Source organism: Nothoprocta perdicaria, unplaced genomic scaffold, assembly GCF_003342845.1.
Source record: "Nothoprocta perdicaria isolate Ctin4 unplaced genomic scaffold, notPer1 scaffold_20, whole genome shotgun sequence".
Lineage (NCBI taxonomy): Eukaryota > Metazoa > Chordata > Aves > Tinamiformes > Tinamidae > Nothoprocta > Nothoprocta perdicaria.
The window spans coordinates 6,742,765-6,766,414 of NW_020455205.1; the positions used below are offsets into that span (position 1 = coordinate 6,742,765).

The 23,650-nt window shown below is 37.8% G+C and overlaps 1 protein-coding gene across 2 annotated transcripts in view; it reads right to left on the reverse strand.

Moving 5' to 3' along the window:
- Positions 1–23,644, reverse strand: part of CDC14A (cell division cycle 14A) — a 44,960-nt gene extending 21,316 nt beyond the window's left edge. The window contains exons 1-5 of one of the 2 annotated variants that reach the window (XM_026037935.1): positions 23,584–23,644; positions 23,261–23,351; positions 14,891–14,966; positions 11,952–12,044; positions 7,418–7,497 (exon numbers count right to left, since the gene is read on the reverse strand). In XM_026037935.1, coding sequence (XP_025893720.1) covers positions 7,418–7,497; positions 11,952–12,044; positions 14,891–14,966; positions 23,261–23,351; positions 23,584–23,641 — 398 coding nt within the window. In that variant the 5' untranslated portion in view covers positions 23,642–23,644. Of the gene's footprint in view, positions 1–7,417; positions 7,498–11,951; positions 12,045–14,890; positions 14,967–23,260; positions 23,352–23,583 lie in introns of those variants that run through there. The other variant, XM_026037934.1, reaches the window with a different exon arrangement.
- Between the last annotated feature and the right edge of the window lie 6 nt (positions 23,645–23,650).

Sequence of the window (23,650 nt, forward strand, 5' to 3'; positions counted from 1 at the left end):
GTTCAGGTGCGTGGATTTTTAGTTACGAATTCACATTTGACAATACAAAGTCATACAAATTTACATTTCCAGAGCTCCTATCATTCAGAGCAGCACCACGAAATGGGTATCACTGAGCAATCATTTCACAGGCGCCACCTTCCTGCTCATGCTCAGTGAGCACCACATCATTGGCAGCCAACACCTACAGCCCACGTGAAGCCTCGTATGTCTTATTGCCATTGCTGCACACACAGCCATTCAGGCASGGGGGCTCTAATGAAAGAGACCAGCTCTGCTAATCCACAGCATCCACGCACAGTAAAACAACAGAAAAACAAATAAGAACCAACAAAAGTTGGGAACATTCCCAAGAGGCAGAACTTTAGATGAACAAATAAAATGGGTGACACCTAATGCCAAATATCTAAAAGCTCAAAGAGCAGTCATATGTAGAGGTGTTTTATTTAAAAACAACACAAAAAAAACAACTACTACTGATCAGGCAACTGAGAAACTCAAACCTCCAAGTACYTTTTGGTAAAGGTGATGATGCTGTGAAACAATAAGCTTTAGATATGGGTGACAGTAGAACACAAAGATGATCACGCTCTTGGAAAAACTATAATAAATTTTGATTATATTATAATCAGACTTGGCATAATCTCTTTCTTCCCTTAATTAATAAAAAAATAATAATTGAAAAACAAGTAAATGGAGCAAAATCTACACAAGTTTTTAAGGTTCTTCACAGTCATTCAGTTTTTTGAGTTCTCAATCCTTTTCAAGAACATTTTTCAATTTCCAAAAATTCAGCTACCTGCTTAGAATCAATTCCAGATGCAAATTCCTTTCTGAAACTTTACTATTTTTTTACTTCAGACTTTTAAAGCTAAAGTATCTCCAAGGATTAAGTTGAAGTGAATAAAAAGGCTAGAAGAAAAATAAGCAAAGAGTTAATCTTGCAGAATTCTCATGTATAATCAATCAGGACCCCACATGCTGTTACCACTTCACACTGTAGCAAGATATCCCCAGAACAATCTTACATAGCACACATCTCAACAGCTACAATACATACCAATAGTAACCAGTCTCTCTCCGTCTCAAATGCTTTTTGCTAAATTGAGAGGGGGAAATCTTAGTACTTTTTAGTTTTAAAATCGTGTACCAATATAGTTCATATTAAGACTAAGGCTCACTTAAAAAAAGTGACAATATTGGTTATTTTAGGAGGAGAAAAATCGGACCATAGTAATCCTGATATTCCGTTTTAGATTAGCCTGTGTTTAAAGGTTGACTCTAAAACTTAATTTGAAACAAAGAAAAGCTACCTCTGAAAGTGTCACTTAATCCCATCATTCCACATCACCCAACTCACCTCTGTGCCTATTCAAGAAGCTGTATTAAAAACTTGAAACCTAGAAAGTATCTTTTATTGTTCCCATCTCTGCACTTACAGTCAAGATCCAGGAAGAATCAAGTGCAGCCCAGGGAAATGCTGGTGAAAGCCGTATTTGAAAACAAAACCCAAGTTCCCAGTTTTCAGAAGACACAGCAAGCAGCAGGATTGCAGCACATGGCATAAGTTATAGGAAGAAATGTTATTCCACTTTTATTCCACTTTATTCACCTAAGTACTAAAACAATTTTAAAAAACAGTAGTAATCCACTTCTCAAGTGATGCTTTTTATACTCAATCTATTAAGTAGATGATTTCATGCAATTCCAGAAAGAGTATTGAATTCCTTTAGAGTTTAGTCAAACATCATTTGCATAAGTACTATTCAGATAGCAGATGCTTACTGCTGCTCTTACAGCTAATCTCCTATCTACAAGCGCCTCCAAGTTCTCCACAGACAAAGGTTAAAGGTTTATCTTGAACCAATTTCCTGAATGTTTTAAATGATCTGAGCAAAGTACTTCTGACAAATATTTTTCTTTAGAGGAAATTTAGTCACCGTTTTGATTCTTTGCTAAACACAGAAAGCCAAACAAAAAAGAAAAGCTTCAGAGTATCTAGAAGGCAACCTCACTCCAGGATAAAGTGATCAAGCTGAGGTAAGCAGCCTAAAGAAACCTCTGCTTTTCCATCACGCTGCATGTCATGATGTCAGAAGTCATTAAGAAGCTCTATTAAATATTTATAAACCATGATCTTGTTTTCTGAATCCTAAAATTCATGCATTTGGTGGAAAAACAAAGAATTAGGAAGTAATGCAGAAGACCTGCCTCTGCTTCATTGTTCTGTGTATCAATCTTTCTTGCTACTAATTTTATGCTACTTTTCTAGATGACGGATAAAAACAAAAACAAAAAAAATCCACCCACATACAGCTGTCAGAACTAGTTCCAATCTTCACAAAAATTCTGCTAGAAATACAGTTATAGAACTGTTTGAACACCAAAGGGCCTTGGAGTCAATTAGTCAGTAGCGGAACATTAGCATGAATTTCCTTGCTCCTAAAGACAGCTCTTTTAGCATTTTGGAGCAATAACCAATAATTAGCAAGATTAGTTTTTAAGTTTTGATAGCATGTGAGAGATTCCAACTGAACCACTTTATACAAAAAYAAAATCAAATAYACTGAACAGAGTTTAATGAAGAAAGGTCCTTTAAGTAAAGAAATATTTTTACTGACCTCACAAAAACAGCATTTTGGGTATAGCTGAAATTAAATCCAGACAYTCTTCCTATATAAACTTATTATTTTCCCCTGTCCATAGTCAGCATTTCACTRTAAAAAATTTATGTTTGTGCTTAGGTTTAAGAGAAGAGTCAGTTTTAACTTGCTCCAACCATTGATGCATGCATGACGAGCTAGGGCTGTGCTTTTAGTGACTGAAACACAGCTGGCCAGATCCTCCTGTCTGATCAACTCTGAAGTCAGTGCTAAAGGCTGAGAAGAGAGGCTGCCTCAGGCGATACTGGCATACTGGAGCCCGTGCAGACATCTGCAGAGCTTTACAGCAGGGCTGCTCCGATTTGTTACCAACCACACACGTCATTCCAGTAGCCTTTTAGCTCTGTACTAGCCAAAYGCTTCACCCTCTTGTTCTTTAAACTGCATTTTTACTAGCTGTTATTTGACATATTTTGAAACTAAATATAAAGTGAGAAAAAAAAGTGAGTATCTGTGCACTACAGATGGAGTATGAATCTGAATTGGTATTAGAGCTGCAAATCCCACATCAGATTTCTGTCACCGTAGCTGACCTGAATACTGCAGAAGGCTTTCAATACAACACATTCAACAACAAAATAATTTGCTTCCCCAGCTTCTGCAAAAGAGTCACCCCACCTTCAAACTAAAATCTAACAAGTTAGTGTCATATTTAGAGATTAAACACTAAAACACTAAATATCTTTAATATAAAAATCAAAGTTGCTTGAGGCAAAAATCTAAAACTTAGTTTTATAATAGGAAAGAAGTATTTATCAATGTTTAAGTTAGAATTAGTGCTGTTTTATTATGTGGAAGTAAGAAGATACAATACAAGGTCTTCAAGAAACTACATGTTGTCACTACAGAGATGGTGAATCAGCCATAAGATAGATGGAAGTGGTCCAAAGACAGGAATAATCCTTTAGGTGCCTGGTTTGTCTCATATCTTTTATTATGAAAAAGAAAACAAACAAAATCTCCCCCACAATGTTTTCCATATCTGGGTAAGGCATGTGTTCCGCTTTTCATCCACTCCTGAACAGTATTTACTGAAGCAGTCTTTAAATGAAACGCAGCTGAAGATCTAAGCCGATTAAAGCCTTTTGAGGTCACCAAGCTAGATAAAGCCAGATCGGTTTCCTAGTGATCACTTCATGTAAACATACCTCAGTGTCCCGAAAAGAATCCACCCATCCTACCCCTTCTACCTATTAAAAGCTATTTTTCTCCAAAGGAAAGATACTTCAGACATCTAAGTAACAAAGTTCTAAATAATCTAGCTCAACCCTTGATCATTACACACTGATAAGCTTAGACTTATGCTTCCAGTGTTACTTACATTACTCCACGCTACATTACACTTTAAACAGAGATGATCTATACTAGGAAAATCTTACAATGTTCAAGTTCTAGGTCCATGAAAAGGAAGAGGGGAAAAAAAATCAAGTCAGTAGGTACTGAATACCAACAATTGATAGTCCAAATTATTTGAATTATTTCCTTCCAAAACATTAGAAGTGAAGGGTTAAGGTATCTGGCTTATACTTTTTCATTGCATACAAGCATCATTTTAGTCCTGCTCAAGACACTAGTAATGAAGGGAGCAGAAACTTCCTTCTAGCACCAACTTGTTTCCTCACAGTATAGATTGATGCAAAGCCCCRAAGTGGCGAGACAGCTCCAGTGACAGACAGATTCAGTTTGAGCCCCTGTATCTTGCTCCATTTTGCACTAAATGAACCTAAAATGTCTTGGAACAGACAGGAGAAAGTTATCTTTATCAGTCAAGAGTCCTGAAAAAAYGGGCAAAGAAGAGCAAGTTATTTCTTCCCCGTGATCAGCTAATTCTCCCACTGCAGGTCCTCATCAGATCTCCTTGCCCTCCTCTCACCTCACTAATTCCTAAGCTCCTTAAGTAGCTATTTGTAACCTCTCCCTATGAATTCAACTCCCAAATATCCCCTCCCCATGAGATTCCTTAACTGGCTTCCTATCGTGCCAGACTTCCAGTCTTACTCCCTCACTCCTGTTTACCTCACCTGCTGTACAGCCAGCCTGGGCAGCTTTCCTTCCCAGCAGGACAAGCAGATAACAGTGTGGTTAGGCTCTAAGCCAGTGTCAAGATCTGGCACAGTCCAACGCAGCTCCAAAAGCAGCTTACGAAGCACTTCCAGCTCCACGTCAAGTAAGAGTAGTAAGAAGAAAAATCCTGCCCTCCCAGCAAGATGCCATCAACCTCTCCTCGTGCTGCAAACCTTAAAATAAGGCTGAGTTTTTACAGGAAGTAAAAAGTGAAAGCAAGCCCCATAAAGTCATATATACATTAATCCAAGTTTAAATATAATTTTGCCAACAAATCATTTGTTAATATGGCCATTACACAAATATTTCCGTATTTCAAGCTGCAAGGTTGGTCTCAAAGACAACCTTATGGCTAACTTCTACATTCCAGAACATACTCTTTCACTTAAGCGTGCTTGAAATCAAAGAAAAACACTGCAAAAAGTCCCRGTTCTGACAAGTACTGCAGGTTTATCAGCAGCACCAGCCAAAGTGGGAACTCCTGCATCGTGCCTGTGGAAAAGCCAAGCAAGCCACTTCAAGCAGCAGCTTAAGTTAGGACTCCAGTTTCATGGGAACATGGCATATTTGACGCTTTGTTCTGCAAACAGCCATAGAAGTAGCAATCCCCTCAGACCCTAATGTCTTAAAGAGCTGATGTTTGCCAAAATGAATGCAACTCAGAAGCTGGAGACAAGAACATGGGCATTAAGACATAWTAGAAGCAACACACTAAAGAGAGATTACTGCTCAAAGAACCTTTTTGTCATACAGTGCAGCATAAAACTAAATCTATAGATAGCAATTTTACAGATTTSTACACTGTGTATACTTAACATTACCTGCTAGAAGGTTCTCTTGATTGACCTCTTATTCCTTCTGGTTTTGGGTTTATGTATAATTAAATATTCTACTAATATTATTGCTCTAATTTTTTCATATCAGATTGGAAGATGGATGTCAAAAGAGATTTTTATTTTACACATACAAGTTTTATTTCTGAAACATCTTTTCACTTTCAACACCTACTCCTTTTTGCACGTTAGCTCTGGAGAAGGAAAAAAACATTTAATAAAGAATAAACTAAGGACCACCTCTGTCCTGAGTCAGACATGATATTCTAAAATTCAAGATTTTAAAATAGAAAGATTCTATATTTGTTGTGCAGTAGAATTGTCCTGGAAGCTTATCTTTAAAATCCATGAGTTTTCATAGTTGGGTTACAACAGTCCATAGCACTGTGGGCAGATTTGAGAAAATCTGAAAAACARCTTGTGACCATGGATAATATTTATTGCTTTAAAGAAATCTGACACCATCAACTGATCGCCCAGCAACCTGCAGCTTGGAAAATATAGGGAGAGAACGCAGGAGAGCTTTAAATATCAAATACTGCCTACCTACTCTGCATATATCTGTCACAGAGTCATTGCTCTCTTCCCCTGAAGCTGACAAACTGCATGAACAATAYACTTTTGTAACAGTTTTGATGACCCAAATTTCATAAAATCAAATAGTCCCTTTACTGAACATTGCCTTCCTCAATACTTTCAATTAGTATCCTCTCCTTTGGGTAACACAATGTTCTTATGAAAGCTATTTTTAGAAATTCTTCATTTCTTAAATTTCTTTGAAATCCTCCTTTGCTGCCGTGGAGTAGCAGCTTTTTTTTCTTGAAATAGAGTTTTGTGACTTCAGGCTTAGAGGRTTTACACTTTATTATTAATAATTAACACTGGGAAAAAAACTTCCTGAGCATTAAATGGGTTAAGGTGTTTTTTCAGTTTCAAAGGAAATCAGAAAACCAACTGCTTTCACCACTCCCTTCCCTCCTCATATAGGTAAAGTCTGCTGAAAAAGCCTATCTCTGTATTGGTGTTTTCCCCACCACAACAAGAGGGGCAACTGCATCTTCCTTTGCTGTGTGGCCTTGGTATCAGCTAAAGCTTTTGCTTTAAGCAAGGTAGGTCTATGTTTACAAAATAAGCCAACAGCAAAGACCACTTTTAAAAAGCTGACTTTCCTGGTAAAAGAGGATCTTCATCTACTGGCAGTTGTTTTGGAAGATGTAACCTGTGCTTTTAACAAGAAAAGCATGAGGATTTTGGTTCCTAAAGYAGAGGGGCATTTCATGGTCCACACCATGAAGAAATCTGAAAGTCTCTTTATATGGGCATGACAGATAAATCTCCTTAGATGGAAAATGCAACACAACTGCACTACTGGCAGGACAAATAACCAGAAATTTCTGGCATTGGTCGCTCAGAAGGTCAAAGTAGCTTGAACTTCAGTACCCTCTATAAGAGAATATAGAACAGCCAAAGAAACCCTTTGTTCATCTAAGTCAATTTGTTTAGCTCCTAGCTAACATGAAAGATTAAGAATGACTTCTAAATGTTAAARCAGAACACATCATGAAGGAAAATTTTAATTGATAGATCAAACTTAAAATGCTTAAATGCTAAAATAAACTTAAATGCTAACAACAGTTTTCTAAACCAGAAAGCTTTCAAGATTGGCAATCTTACTAACAACCAAAATGGCTTTAATACTCCACAAAGTAATTTCATCCAAAAATGAATGTTTTGGGAACTAGTCATTTTGATACAGTGTCGATGCCATTTTCTAGGAAGGAAAAAGAATCTAAAATAATGTTTTTGTATTTAACAAATTCCAAAATGTCAAATTCCAAATGTCATTTAGCTACATACCTAAATGGAAGATATGGTGGATTAGATCCAGATACGAGTATCCTGTAAGCTTCTTCTGGTGTTTTCTTCAAGTATATTACCTAAGAAAAAGGAGCAGGGGGGAAGAGGAGGGAAAAACAAAACATCAGTTCCGTGCCTGAAAAATCATTACTTGTGTACATATTCCTGCTAAACTCTTAAGATACTCCTCTATGATAAACTTTTATGTCATTTACGAGAGAGAGANAGAGAGAGAGAGAGAGAGAGAGAGAGAGAGAGAGAGAGAGAGAGAGAGAGAGAGAGAGAGAGAGACCCCCCTACACTAAGTAAAAACTTGAACAGAAGTCAGACAACAAACACTTTGTATAAAATCGCATATTGCTGCAGCTGAGAAACACTAAGATTGATTCACTACCATGCTTAAATGAAAAACAGGTATCTATACTAGGAGATCTTTGTCTAACTTCAAACTAATTCAAAAGAAGTATTATCAAAGCAAACAACACAAGAAATATTTCTCCACAACACCTCGCTGGAAACTTTTCTAACACAAATATTTTCCACTTCTTAATGATCAATATCAAGCCTGTTATTAACAAATCAATGATGGCCAATGCAACAAGGTTCAACAAGCTAAACCTGTTGTTATACAAGATCAACCTAATAGTAAAGGTAGCACCATAAGCCAAGGCTTATTCCACTATCACTTAGCACTACCAGCTGCACGAAAAGAAATTGGAGCACTGCAACATCATGCTGCAAGTCCAATTCTTATTTGCACAAGAAAACCAATCCTAAAGTATGCCTAACTTCAAATGCAAATTAAACAAGCACATTATTTATAAAAAAAAATGTTTCATCTAGTTTGAAGTGAGATACTTAATGTACATAAACATGTGAACAAAGCCACAGAGTTTTCCTATCTACTTCTCCAAGACACCCTGAAGCCAGCATCTTTATCTCTGTTTTTCAACTCTGTACATACTTACCTATTGAAAAAAATACATAATTGTTACTTTCTAAGACAGGAAATAGATTAACTCCAAAATCAAAAGCTTTATTCACCTCAAGTATTTTTGACCTCAAGTACATTAGCATACAGGTATGCAGTGGTCACTGCCAAAGTACCTGTAATTTTTTTTGTTTTGTTTTTTAAACATCTTAAGTAATATCTTAAGTTAAAGAATTCTCATTATTTTGCAAAAAATTTCATCTACTCTTTTCTGTCATCTTACATTTYTCCTCACCCATAGACAGGAAAGACAAGGAAAGAATAAAGCAAAAGCAGTTTAACTAAAGTTATAGAATAAACTAAAAGGTTATTTGCTTTGTCACAAGGAAAAGAATTAATCAACAAAAATCTTGATTAATGCTAACATTAATGTCAATTAGCTACTTAAATTTAAAACCCAAGTTACTGCTTACAAATTCAAAAGATTGCCTTACAGGGTAATGCAGAGAATGTAAGGGAGGGATTCCAGCTTTAACAGTTACCTAAGTAAGGGGCGGAGGGGAAGACAATAAGAATGCTTCGCACAAACTGCTGAAGTTTGTTTCACAGAAAAACTGGAGGACCTCAAAGATTTCTGCCCAAAAGCATTAATAGGTGAAAATTTTTACCAAATACTGTTAGTTGTTCATTTACATACAAAGCTCCTAACAGACACCTGAAAATAGAAATGAAGATGTTAAGAACATAGGAAGGAGATGTAAAGGAACACTGAAAAAGCTCTTAGAAAGAAAAAGTATTCTTGAGTTCTACAACATTGAAGAACTGAAGGAGGAAGAAGCTTATAAAGGAGAAGGAAACATCATAGCAACATGTCCTCTTTAGTACTTAAACAGAAGTGAACCCATTAAGAAAAATGCAGGAGATAGTCTTCTGACTCATCTTCATAGATGAAAAGAAAAATATAGCTTTTTTGCTTGATTTTAATATGTTGAGTCTTCAGAATGCTCTTATTCTACAACATACAAAAGTATAAAAGACAAACCTGTATCAAATCTAGAAATTTAATCTATATCTGAAACACAAGTGAGTAAAAGTTAAAAAGTGTCACTTTGTGGACAGCAAGTCATTTTACAACCGGCAGGCTTCCCCCTCTCACCAGGACTGTGACTCTCACCACGTGGCTGCTACCTGCAAAAAGAGCTACACCCAGTGCCGCAAATCGAAATACTTTCTCGCTACGGCCTTCTTGCTTTTTCTTTCTCAGCTTCCTGCACGGGTAACGGATTGAAGGCAAAGCTCACCACTGCAGAGGCACTACACAGGCATAGGACATGCAGCACTCATACAGTGCGCCAAGAAAACACATACCGCTCGTTCCAAGAAGTTCAGAGAAGAGAAAGGGAAGTCAGTATTTTGCAAGCCTGCCTGAGCACTCGCCCACAACGCTCCAAATACAGTTTGCATGTGCATAGCTCCCACCCCTGCCTTCTGTTTTCTCATCAAAATTACACGGAACAAATCCCTTCCCTAATGCTGTTATCACCAAGACGATGTGAAGCAACTCTGCAATAACCTGAAAAAAAGATGTTTTCTCTGATAAAAATCTACAAACTTAGAAACTTGACAACTTTGCCTTTTTAGTGGCTTTAAGGAGCCTAATAAAGACATTAGTGCCAAAATAGATACTTAAAATAAACCCTGGAAAGGAATATGACCAGCTCATTTGCTATCTGCAAGAGAAAGAGTTTGCTGGATCTCTTTCCGGAGTTTATCTAAGGTTTTACAGCATTAAATGCTTCRCCCGGGCTACTCAATGTCAGGCTGTAGTCCCTGAATCAACTTGTCACCTTTGAAGAACACAGTGAAATAGATACCGCTTGTCTTCTATGACAGGACAGAACCAAAGCTCTAGATTTGCCAGCAGGAGCACAAGTCCTAAGAAAGTGAAGTGTGCAGCTGGGGGCACAAGCTGCAACCTGCCGGGCACTGCACATCCCATCAACCCCACAGCGTGGCTCCTGTTTCCACCCGGGAAAGGAACAGCAAAGGGCCCAGGAATGGGGAGAGGGATCTCAACCCTAGCAACATTCATTCTGCTAGGCACAAAATTATCATCTTTTAAAAATTCAGTTTAAAGTAAGGGGAGGAAGGAAGTAATCCTTGCAGAGTTCTTAATTAAGAACTAGGAAATTAATTTAGCAGCTGCAAATGATTAGCCTAAATGCATTTAAAGACTGTTGTAAAAAATGAATTTTAGAAAATACATCATCCCGAGATTCGATTAACAAAGAGACAAGGTGTTGCAAATATAGTTTTAAGACTTAGCCTTCTCTTGAACTTATGACTCCCAGTAAGGTTTTTTAATAGCCATTAGGATATTTCAGTTCAACATGTATAAGAAGCTGTTTAATGGAAAAATCTAAATTGCATAATTACCACTGGAAACCAATTCCTAGAACCTGATCCCTTGTTTTCCACGTTTCATTTTACACTTAATATTTTAGCATCAGGACAAATTAAACAAGCCTTCTCTGGAGAAATTAAACCTCCGCAATCATTTTTACACTCCTTAGTGTAATTCAAAGCTGTAAGACTTTCTGGTCTCAAAGTTTATAAAATTAGAAGACATATGTAGAAGGCTCAAAAAGATTACTTCATTTCTTCAAATCAGAGGCTACACTGTAACATAACCCAAGAATTACACATCTATGCCACAACAATCCGACAATTACAAGCAGAATATTGTTAAATGAAAATATTATCTCCCAAATGTGCAATGAATATGCTTGGACTGCAAAAGCTAAGCTTCTATTAGTTAAAAAAACAGATTCTATGCAGTTCCTAAATTAATAAGCATTTGCTCTAAAATAATTTATCTGCATTGTTACAAATTATTATAGAAGAATGTGATTATTCCATAACACTTGCAGACTTGGGAATAGGCATCTGTAGAAGTAATTAGGCAATATATTGGATATCTTTCTAGATATTAAACTACTACTCAATGTTTTACTAAACTGATATAAAACAGAAAATGACTATATTCCATATAAACGTGTTTGCTTTGTGAGTGTGCTCATACTGTCTAGTGTTGGTAGCACTGATGCAATAATTGCTCTTTACTACATGAACAGCTTCTAAGAGTCAGAAGGCACTTAGGACATCTACAAGCTTCTCCAGGAGAGTGACTGCATCAAATGCACAGATGCTCATTGCCCTGTATGCTAGCAAGCAGGAGCTATGAACACTAGCACTGGCTAAACACAGGTTAAACATGCATGCAGTTGTGGCAACAGCACTTTGCCTTATACACACAAGCTCCCTTCTCTGAGTGTAATGTGCTGCCTTTATCTGCTACATGGTACACACACTGCACGCTCCCACCCAGCTTCCCGCAGGAGAATTTCTCCTCCTCCTCCATCACCACCACTGTGTTCCCTTATCCTTACCTAGGGCTGCTGAGCAGCTCATTCGATACACAGCATTACCTATGGCTTTGCCTTAAGTATTTCCCTAGAGAAGCATCCCTTAAGATGTTACTTCACACAAGACAAGCATTGCTGAAGGAAGGTTAGAAGGATCCACGTGGTCAGTGGTACTTACAGCATATGCCCCTATTAGGAACGCTGCATTTGCTCGTTTCCGCTGGTCAAAACTGGTGTAGTAAACTATTTTCTTTCTTGACAGACTGAAAGACTGAGAAGCAAGTACAAACAATTAGCACATTTAAAGTGTGTTCATCTCTCAGTAAAATGTCACTTTTCAGAAAGTTTTTTGAAAAGTCACTCAAAGTAACTTCATAAACTTTATAGAGTCAGAGCCTATTCAAAAAGCTGATTGTGTACGTGAACAGCCCAAGACAAAACTAGGAATGGAAAAAGTTAGTAAATGCTTGTGGCTCTTCTTTCTTTAGACAGGAAGAAAACTTCCATCAGCATGTCCAGACAAAGCTCCCAATAAAAAACAAGTCCAAACATCCACCCGAAATGTGCAATAATGGCAGACTGCAGCAGAATTATTTAAAACCAGAGGAAGCTAGAATTATGCCACTTAATGACAAGTTGGACAGTTTATCCCAATCTTCCCTTTACTTTACAAATTGCTGTACTTTATACTACACTGGATTAAGGTTCTGAGTATGTGAAGGCAATTTACAAGTTGTTCAGCATTTTCTGGCCTGTCTTTATTCTCATACTACTGGTAACTCAGCTTCAGTTCTTTAACTTCTATTTTATGTTCATTTAATTTCTTTTCTCGGCACTGATGACATTTGTGGGGTGGGAAACTGCTATAGGAGTGTGCGTTTTAGTATAAAAGTTTGTGCCAACCAYATCTTGCAGAAATTCAGACACTGATTCTTATCTTACATGTTCATGCAAATTTTAAGCCAGAGCTGCAGAAGTTACTATTGAAATTAGTAATTAGTACTTGGTGTTAATAAAAGCTATAGAGAATTCACTCTTTGTACCTTAATCTTTTCCCCAAAAGAAACAAGTAGCTGATAATCACAGAAATCAATGTATGCATTATAATAAATACATCCTTACATTCTCCCCCCTACAAATAGCCCCTTCAACAATCATTTTAACTGTACATTATAAGCTTGTCTTCCCACCCACTGCCTCAGTAGGTGGATAAAAAAAATCAGAATTGAAGTGATGCTACTGAATGCATCTAAATGGGACTAGAATCCCCCAGAAGAGATTCACTGTCATTTAGAAGAGGTCATATCTTGAGATAAAAAGCAGCATCTCCCTCTGTGTAGGCACAACCAATAGAACTTAGGTAACCAGTTAATTAGGGAATTATTCATTTACTATTAAACCTGAAAATTAATTACAATAGTTTAAAACCTCTTCTTTCCTCATTTCCTTTCAGCACCCTACTGATTTTTCTACCACGTTTAACAAGCTAGGTAGATCTAGTCTTAGATTATGTTCAATTACATCAAGAGTTAATTTTTTTTCTTTTTTCTTTTTTCTTTTTTTTTTTAAAGTAGCTATTTTATACGGCTCCATCCAAATGATGCAATCTTGAACTCCCTTAAATATTTTGCAGCTCTGCAACTCTGAAAGGCAGAGGGGCAGAGGGCAAGGGAAAAGGAAAAAAGGAAAAAAAAAGAAAAGCTTGTCAATAAGGAAGTCTGCAATGAGGTTTATTTAAAAAATAGCTACAGTTAATGTAGTAGGAAGTAACCCAGGGCTAACTTAGTGACAAACAAAGTGTTCCTCTTCCCATAACCTCCCCCATTTTTAAGTTAAATTTCATACATGCACCATGAAACACTAAGGATACTTTTATTTACCTATAACAAAAAATTCTTAGTGGTGCTAAATATATTAAGACATAAACTTACAGAAGAACAATATGCGTCTGTGATGGTATATTCCAGAGGAGTACACACAAGTTAAATTGTGAGCACCTAACAAAATAGATCTTTTTCATGCAACTACTGCTTTTAATTCAAGAAATGCAGCAGGTTTTGCTGTAACTCATGATTAACTAAAGTTAAGGTGCATCTAAGGTTAAACACACACACACAAAAAAAAAAACAGCAGTTTTTTTTAAAGCAGTTTTATAAAAGTCAATCTTACTTTAACAGAAGAGAAAAAAAGGGAGAGGCCCAGTGACTTCACAGTGGCATCCACTGCTTGGCTGAGCACTTTTACCAAGCAGTCGAGAACAAGCAGGAGAGCACAGCCGGGCGCTCTTCCTTGCTGCTCACAGGCTAGTCAAAATAACAGCAGATCATCTCCATAGCAATCAAAACATTACAATTGCAACAAGGTCAGCAAGGCTTTCCTGTAAAGCACAACTTTAGTGCTTCACCTCCAGCTTGCTCAAAAAAAGAAACATTTGAAGAAGTTCTTCAGCAATTCACAACAGAGTTGCTTGCTATTTTAATCAGTCAGCACAAAGCTACAACAGTTTGTACAATAGTTTAATGGTTTGTACATTAGTGTTCAAACTGCCTTTAGTTAATTTTTGGTACAAACTGGGACCCTTCCTTCCCTTCCCCCCTTTCCCCCATCAAGAAAGATGAGTAAAAGCAGGAAACTGCCTTCATGTTTAACCCTCTTGAAAAACAGAAACAAATAAAAGTAGCTGCAGGACTTGAAGAGGGAAGGCTTTTATTTTTTTTTTTTTWAAAAAGGTCCTATTCTCTCACTTCTCCTGTCCTATTTATAGAAACATTATGCTTAATAAAAATCTTTTAAGTCTGAAAAGATTTTTGAAACACATCTACCTGCAAAAACAATCACATTTGTGCAGAWTTTTTGCCAGTTTATTAAATATTCTTTTCATATTATATAGAGGGATGAAGCATTAAAAATAGTATGTATGCCTCAGATTCACTCCTTTRTAACATGCATAAGCTCCTTGTTTAAGGAAGAGTGTTGCCAGATTTGCTGGTATCACCTAGCTGTGACAGTAACCATCTAGATAATGACATCTAATAACTGCTTTCAAACTGGGTAATAGTGGGTGCAGTTGCATTTTCAGGAATAAAAATTTAGAATACAKGTTAAAACAAAGCTTACCTTTAATTTCTTATTTAGCTTACAGCAGTATCTGTATAACATTGCCAAATTCAGAGGTCCAAAATCTCCATAGAAACTGTGACAAAAGGGAACATTGTTGTTATTGATACAGGAGAGTTAAGCAAATTTCAACAAGCGTCGTAGTGATACCTAAGGCTACTTGTGGGCAATACTGCATAGCCATGGCAACATATATGGTGCACCAGATAAGTCCTCTGAGAAAGACAGCAACATATCCTACTTGACAGGATTTGTAGCTTCGGTATCTACTTTTCATTAAAAACATATGGTTTAACTACAAATTCTTTTTCTTCACTCCAGAAAATCCAATCTAATTTTGGCCAAGATTAGAGAAGAATAGAGCAGAAAACTTCAATACATGGTCTATTTCCTTTTYGGCCTTGACAGCATCATCTATGTTATATAGTCATCTTAAGCAGTTACACAACCTCTATTACATACTATTAAGAATAGGGAAAATAAATCTAATCCTGCTACCCATAGGAAATTGTAATTAAAAGCATCTAGGCTTGATCCTCCTCGGCAATGTAAAGTTGGGGTTTTTTTTTATTCCATCCTCCATGACTTCACAAGCTTTATGGTATACATAAGCTTTMGATATAATTTTCCCCTTTCCTCTTATTCCTCTTGTCTCTAGGCTAAATTCTTCTGATTTATCATTTGGGGTTTTTTTCTGTATTTCAGATTATCCTTTGCTCCCTTCTAGAGTCTCTTTAGTTCTTATCAACCTTGAAGAAATTCYACCCTTGGTCCCTAGGATCAAAGCCACTAGTTGGAATAGTTTATATTGGGAAACTACTGCACTGTAAAAGCTGCTGGGAACAATTCACAGTGATCTTCCTTAGTAACCCATCATATAGACACCTTTACAAGTATTAGAAATGCACAGTTTATATAAAGCATTGAAGAATACCAGCCATGCTTTAGGATAATTAGATTTTATTACTACTTGTTTGTTAGAAGCACACAAGCATGAAGTCATATACTCTACTTCTACCGTTCTGCAAGATCAATCTCAAACAAAAGTACAGAAAAAAACATAAAGATGTCTATCATGGACAACTTCATTTGTAAATACAAATTATGTTGAAGCTGTCTAACATTTTCTTTCTGTCTTGGCAGAGGGGAGGGTAAAATACATTTCAATGAGTGAATCCATAAACTTACAGTATCTTTCTACCTGTATACAAGATTGACAAAATAAAGCTATTCAGGTTGTGTCACCAACCAAGCTACAAACGTCACAATCTTAGACTTGCTCTTCCACCAACACCTAAACATACAATGCTTCCCCTACACCACCAAAACACCAAAACACACTGGCAAGTACCGATTCCTTTGCACACCACCACATGGGCAGAATAAACAGCTATTATCTCTGTTGGTAACAGACTGTGCCACTGCAGGACAGCAATGCAAAGACTCTGTGTGGACAAGGAAACAAAAATAATTTGGCTTTTTTCCTACTTAATACTTCTAAATAGCAGTAAGTTTCAAAATAAAAGTGTAATAGGGCTAGGTGAAACAAGTGCTTCGCAATCCTCCAGAGTTCTCTGAAAAAAACTCCAAGCCTTTGTGTTTAAGTTAATGTATTCTGATCTAAAAACTCCTTCACCATATATCCTTAAAACTAAATACAATTTCTGACATGCTTAAGCAGAAGAAGTTCATTTAATCCACACTCAATATTTTTAGTAGAAGTCCATTTCTGTAGTTTCATTTGAGACACTTAATCCTAAGTCTGACAGAGGATTTTCTTAAGAACAGAATTTCCACYGAGTTAACTTTAAGTGGAAAGATGGGAAATACCAGAGGGGAGAATAGAGTAATTCTCCACATAAAGACTTACTTGGCAAAAGTTAAAGACAAAAAAGCATATCAGAAATTAATTGTTTACATGACTGTCATTGATTAAAATAACAACTAGGCATTGTTAGCTTACTTCCCCCCCCCCTTTTGCAGATTAATAGATTTTCTTTGCCCCTAGATATTTTTTGCAGGTATTCGTATGTAATAAAATACCTATCAAGATGCCTTTGCTGATGCTACCTGTTAAGATCTTGAGGCAACCATTTATGATGGAGATGGGGACCMGATATAAAGTGGAAGGTGGTAGAAATGGTATTGAACTACATTTCATTATATTTTGTTTTATTCAAGTACTTAGATGAGAGCTTGTAAATTATTCTCCAWCATATTTTGCAAATTTCCCTATCATATCTATACACACACACTTCTTACACAAGGAAGTAGAAAAACCTCAGGATACTCTAGATAAATATTTAATAAGTCTCCTTTGAAAGTGTTTTGATAATGCTTCTTAGGAGTGGTAGCAAATGTTTGWTGTATGAGTATTTTCCTCGGAACTAATTCCTGACACCCTTCCTATGAGGGCTGACAGCTTCTCACCAGAGGCACTTGCTGAAGTGCATCACAGGAACTGTTATTCACCTATTCTATCATGCAGGCAATTACTGTATATTATTCCATGAGAGAGTTTAAGGTGAAAGCCTCATCCAGAATCCTTTAAGACAGTAGTCCTGCTTGTTTTTAACAGCAGCTCCACTAACCCTCGATTGCACTGTGATGCCTCCTTGTACCATGTGCCAGCTCACACCTTGGGCATCTCTTTTAAACTCTAAATCCATTTATTATTTAGCATAAGAAAGTCACAGACTCTAGCACAACAGCTAAGTGATGCACAGCTGCTGAACATTAAATTAATTATTGGAATGCTGTTATGGTCAGCGAAGGAGTTATAGAGCTGCAGTCTTTGAATTGGTAAATTCCATCTTAACATCACAGTCAACCTATTTATGGCCAAGGTGTCAAGTTATTGCTCAGAGAGAAACTGTATTATTTATACTGTACCCTAGAAAGCCAATGCTGAAAGCACTGTGCTCTGTGTGTGCTCCGAACATAGCTATTAAGCAGTAGAAGAGCCAGCCACTGGAGAGTGGCCAACAGGCTGCTACAAATAAATGCACCAAACATAGGCTGAACACATTAAGCTCCATACAAAGTTTCTGGATAAAAGTCAAAAGGATAATCCCCCAGATTCATTACAACTTAACTCTTCTGGTCAATCACCTTTCTTCCACTATTGTTTCTCCTTGCCACTATTCAAGTGGGTGAAACAAGGTGGGAAGCCCAGTACTGCTTTGTCCCTTCTCCAGTCTCAGCAATTCCAGCAACACGTGAATTGTCAGAAGCTTTCTTATCTGGGCTAAGACACAATCCTTAACACTTAATACGACTTAAGGATTGCATCCTTCTGCACACACCAAGGAAGATACAGTGAACATAACACTAAAAGCTATATACTGCTCTATTACTTGCATCTGGAGGCAGAAATAATGCAGAGGCTTTGAATTATGCAAAAGGAAAACAGGTACTCGCTCCATTTCCCCTTGCGTGTTCCAAATTCTCCTTGAAAACCTGGTTCTTCAAAACCCAAGAATACAGCATAGCTCTAATTATAGAGCAAAAAGGCATTCTAAAAACTGCTTTTTTAATATAGTGGTCCTTGAACCAAGAACAAAGCACACATGAACCAATTCCACAGTAAACAGTTTGCCTACAGAACAATACTTAGGTTTCTACCGTGCTCTATTCCCTTTGGGTGGGTGGRCACCCTCTTAACAGAGCCTAATTTTCTTACAAGGGTTTTTCTATATCAAGCTACCTTCCTGCMCAATATAAAACAGAAGCCTGGAAAACAGAAGGTCTGTCCTGTTCCTGTACTGGTTTATTGCAAACAAAAGAAGAAGCTTCAATAACGTTGGTAATTGCTTTCCCATGTGAAGAAGTGAGAACAGATATTCTAAAGCAATGTCTGTATATACGATTTATTAAATTGTTAGGCTGGAGAGAACACCTCGGGTGTTACAGTATAGCACATCAGAAGTTTCAAACATAAATGTTATGCCAGTTATCCAATCTCTATGTAAGGGCACACATTTCCAATTCTTCTAATTTCGTAGCAATTTTCTGTTTTAGAATACRTTTAAGATCTAGAGTGGTAGAACAACACCCATATATGAACAGTATTCTTTATGAGCATCCAAAACAACCAGATATCAAAAGTTGTTATTAGTATATGAAGTTCTTCTGCACAGTATTTAGACAAATGTTGACAGAAGAAGGAGAATTTAAGAAAGTTTGCCAAGTACTTTTTTTTATTTTGTAGGCTCTAACCTACCACGTTATCTTGGTCATCTGATCCTCAAGTTCAGATCTTCAGAAGCTGCTGAAGTGAACAAAGAACTCCCTGTACTCCGTGTGAAGTAACGGCTCTGTTTGTTGTAACAAGGCGACTAAGTTTTCTTTTTCCTTTCAAGCAAAACAAGCCAATGAATGATACAGAAGTTAAGGTTTCTTATGCAAGTGCTGTTACAGGATAGCCACAGTTGAGCAAGGAAGCATTTTACTCCAAACACAAAGATGAATTTACTCTTCTTACAGGAAAGAGATGCTGGTTCCTTGACTAAATACATGCAAGGAATGAAATGCTTCCCATGAGTGAAGGTACCAATTTAATTTAACTAAACAATTGAGAATCTTAGTCTATTGCTTCTTGAACTCAAAAAAAAAAAAAAAGCTAACTTAAGACTGTTGTGAAATGGGCAAGTAACCTAACGTGGTTGAGAAGTGTCTCAGCATTTAAGATAGTATATACTAAGGATGTCACATTAATTACTTTTACTGCTGTTCACAAGATGTCAGAGAGACTAAGTCTGAAAAAAAAGTAGTTTATGCAAGAGATCAAGTCAGAATAGATGGGTATAAAAACATCATGATTTATGAAAACTGCCATCATAATTTAATCAAGAGGAGAGATTCCTGTTTCTAATTATCTAAGAGTCTCATTCCTCAGGGTTGAAAGAACATAAAAAGTTGCTTTGAAAAATATAACTGACAGCCTATTACAAGTTAACCAGTCAAGTGTAGTATTCCCAACCCAGATCTGTTTACTGAAAGGTGAAACACAAAAGACACTATTCTTAGAGAAGAAAAAAGCTTTTTGCTGGTGCCCAACTCATTAACTGAGGTCCTGCCAAGGCAAGGCTTGTCTACCTGCCAAATGACCGTCTTCACCAAGCTGGATTATTTTGCATCAACCTCATTTCCCTGAAGTAATAGCTACCTGCACCATATTAACCTGAAAAAATCACATTCACTTAGAAATGGCAGAGCYGGTTTCCTCAGGATGGACTGCAGAGAGTTTCAGGGACTGACATAGAAGTCTTGCAGAAATAGATCCATTAAAAAGAAAAAGTTGAGTTTACAAATTCAGAGTTGGATAAAATCACTTTTTTTTTTYCTCTCTTTTGTTCCTCAGCTGAAGAATTTGCATACAAGCTCTTCCTACAAGCTCTTCCTTAGCATGACAGGTTCAAGGTTAAATTTCAGCACATTTAATTGAAACAGTGACAGTTCTAGCAGCGAGTTTCTAGTCAGCTAACATTTGAGATGTTCTTAAAAGTATTTAAACCTTTCTTGTTTTTATTTTAAGAAGTGTTAATGTTTAAAAAAGTGAGGACAATGTTATGAATTCATTAAAACTGTTGACAACTTGAAGGGAAAATTGGAGACTAAGTACTCCAGATCATGTGTAGTCAATCACACTCTGTGTATAATTCAGCATTTAATCATGTGACAAACTACAACAGSAAGTCAGCATTTGTCAGACCAAAACTTCCAAAATCATCAGCTTTAGTGCTACAGCACTTTTGTCTAACAAACAGGGATACACAAATAATGTAAACTATTACATCCTTATTATTCTTCAGAGTGAAAAAGGAAATGAGACAGGGAACAGATTTTAAATAGTGAGCCATTGAATAATATATGATTTATGACCCTTCTAACAACCTATGTACTTCATTAGTTTAAACATCATATAGTGCCTCAACAGAAGCAAGTTAATGCCTCAGCAAAGTCCGATAAGCTTACGTAACACACTTTATACTTAGAGCTATTGCTAAGGATGGTGCAAAGCAGCTCAAAGAAAAGCAACTTATTTCCCTGCATAATGAAGTACTTTTATCTAGTCACTAAAATGTTGCATCCAAACAAAATTACATCAGCAAACGGTCACGTTAAAAAGATTACTTATCTCATAGGTGCCAAAATCTTTGTGGTTGAGTGGACACCAGCAACAAACATGAAGAAAAGGAAAGGTAGATGGTAAACAACATTTTCATAAGAACCAGGAAACTTGCAACCTATTCCTCATTTTGCCACTAGACTTCTGATTTCAGAAAGATATTAACAAATATATAAGATGTGGCTTCAATTAACACCAACTKTTACTTCCCTAAGGCAAGACGAGCTTAACTGGAGACAGAGAGACGAGAAAAGTCAGGCATTATCAGTATACTATCAGGGAAAGGTTAGAGCTCTTCAGGAGAGCCAGTGAGGTTATTACTTGCACTATGAGCGCAGTACGCCCTCAAACCACCAGCTACTGCCCTAAGCTTCTACTTCATGATATGGAGCTGTATTTTAGCTTGAGTGGAAAAGGAAAAAGGAAAACTACTACTACTATTTCAAATATAGGATGACACCTATACAAAACAAACAAGAGTTCAAATAGGTTAGGAACTACCAGTAAGAAGAATTAGACATCTGAGGTTCCAAGTTCTTTAGAAGTGTCCTAGAAGCACTTCCTTTCATTAACTCACAAATATTCTTGGTAACATGGTTACAGTTTAGCATGTGGTTTTCTTTATATAATTTTAACAATTACAAATATCTTCTTAGTGACTTCTTTGGATACACCCCAACCTCTCCACACCGGTTACAACCCCTGGCTATTACAACCATCTGTATCTAAGCACACAGACACGCTGCCTAGTAAGGGAACTGGTCACTCACACACCTTGCCCTGTAAGTTCAAACCCTACAAATTTTTGTTGKTTTTTTTGCCCCTTATAGGAGAATATTAAGAATTAGAATTAAAACACCAGTCATAACATGAAAGTTTTATGAGATATGAGGTCTTTTTTTTTTCCTTCTCACTAAAAAAATGGAAGCATATTCAAACAACAGAACTCAGCTGGACAAGGCCCTGAGCAACCTGATTAAACACTGAAATTAGCCTTGCCTTATGGTGAGCTCCAGAGGTCCCTTCCCTACTGAATTATTCTATGATCATTACAGAACCCATTCTGAACCTCCTCAACCTTCAAGTTACATATGAAAAAAATAACTGCATATAGATCATTAAAAATACAACAGCTGAAGAAATTAAGACTTAGAAATGTCTATAGAAAAGACTAAACACAAAAATCTTAAGGTTTGCCCTGGAAGTAACCTAGGAACCAAGAAAGACTCATTTCTACCCTACAGGCAGTATCCAAAGGAGGAAAGGGGGGGGGGGGGAACCCACAAAAACACCACCACACACACACACCCAACACACACTCCCACACACTTTAGCTATAAACACAGCCTTCTCCAAGTTACGAGCTTCTCTGCCAGTTTAAACTAGTACGTCAGACTTAAGAACTGTAGCAAGTGAGGGCTGGATATTTGGTGTGTTTTGCTATTCCTGCCAAGGCAGCCCAGAACTGTCAACTTTCCTCCAACTTTTCCTTTCCACTAAAGCCCTAAGCTACAAGGAGGAAAGCTGTGCACGGCCAATCCTCTAGATGTTTAATGCCATTTTACAACCCACTGCCTGAAGTTTACAGCCTTACTTTACTGGAAGCAATTTTGTGCTCACAACTTTTGGTTTTAAGTTCAGATAATATACATAAAAATAGATAACAGGAATCTAATTAAGCATCCTTAAGCAGGGCGATTACTTTATTCTTTCAGTGTACTTACCTCATGTCCCTCAGTACCTGGCAAACTACACTCCACTATGAACCCTTCATTGCTGTTAGTGTGTTCTAAGGACACAAACACTTAATTTCAGCATTAGCACTTTTCCTGCTCCTTTAAAGCTCCAGGACCGACCAGAAACATTCTCTCAAAATCTTCTRAAGTCTTAAAAATGAAAGCAAATCTGAGCTTTGCAGAATCCAAAGAAGGGTATGAAAGTTGGTTACTTTTTACAGATGCACTTTACTACAAAGAAGGTATAAAGCTACAGCTTCATTTAAAACAACAGTCCTCTCCTAAGGCTACTTACATCTCTTCAGGGGGTGTCCTACATAGATGCTCCCCACCTCGTACGCAGTCCAGCAGAGCTCGGATCACCTCAGGTGGGCGGGGGGGCGGTTATTTAACCCCCCTCGACTTCTTTCCTCAGTGCTGTCACCGCTGCTGCCCCGCACTACAGGGACCAAGGGGCTGCGGCGAGCAGCGAGGGCGACGCGCACACGAGAGCGCGGCACTTACTTCTCGTAGACTAGCTCCTCGTCCGTGCAGAAGTAGTGCGTGTTCACCGTGTTTTTGGGCTTGTTTCGCAAGGTGGCAAAATACAGGCGATCTGCAAGAGAGCCGTGGGGCGCCGTGAGGGCTGCGCGCCGGGGCCGCGGGAGGCTGCAGGGGGCTCCTGCCCGGGGCAAAGCCACAGGTGCCGGCGCTGCCGAGGAGGAAGGGGCCGCGCGGAAGCGAAGCGGCCCGGGGCGAGCGAGGCCGGCGCGCAACGCGAGGCCGGCCCGGGGGGCGGCAGCGGAGGCGGYGGCGCCGCGGGCGGGAGGGCTCCGCGGCGCTCTCACCTTTCAGCAGCTCCGAGGCTCCCCCCAGCACTTCGGCGGCGCCCGACACCGGCTCCATCTTAAAGAG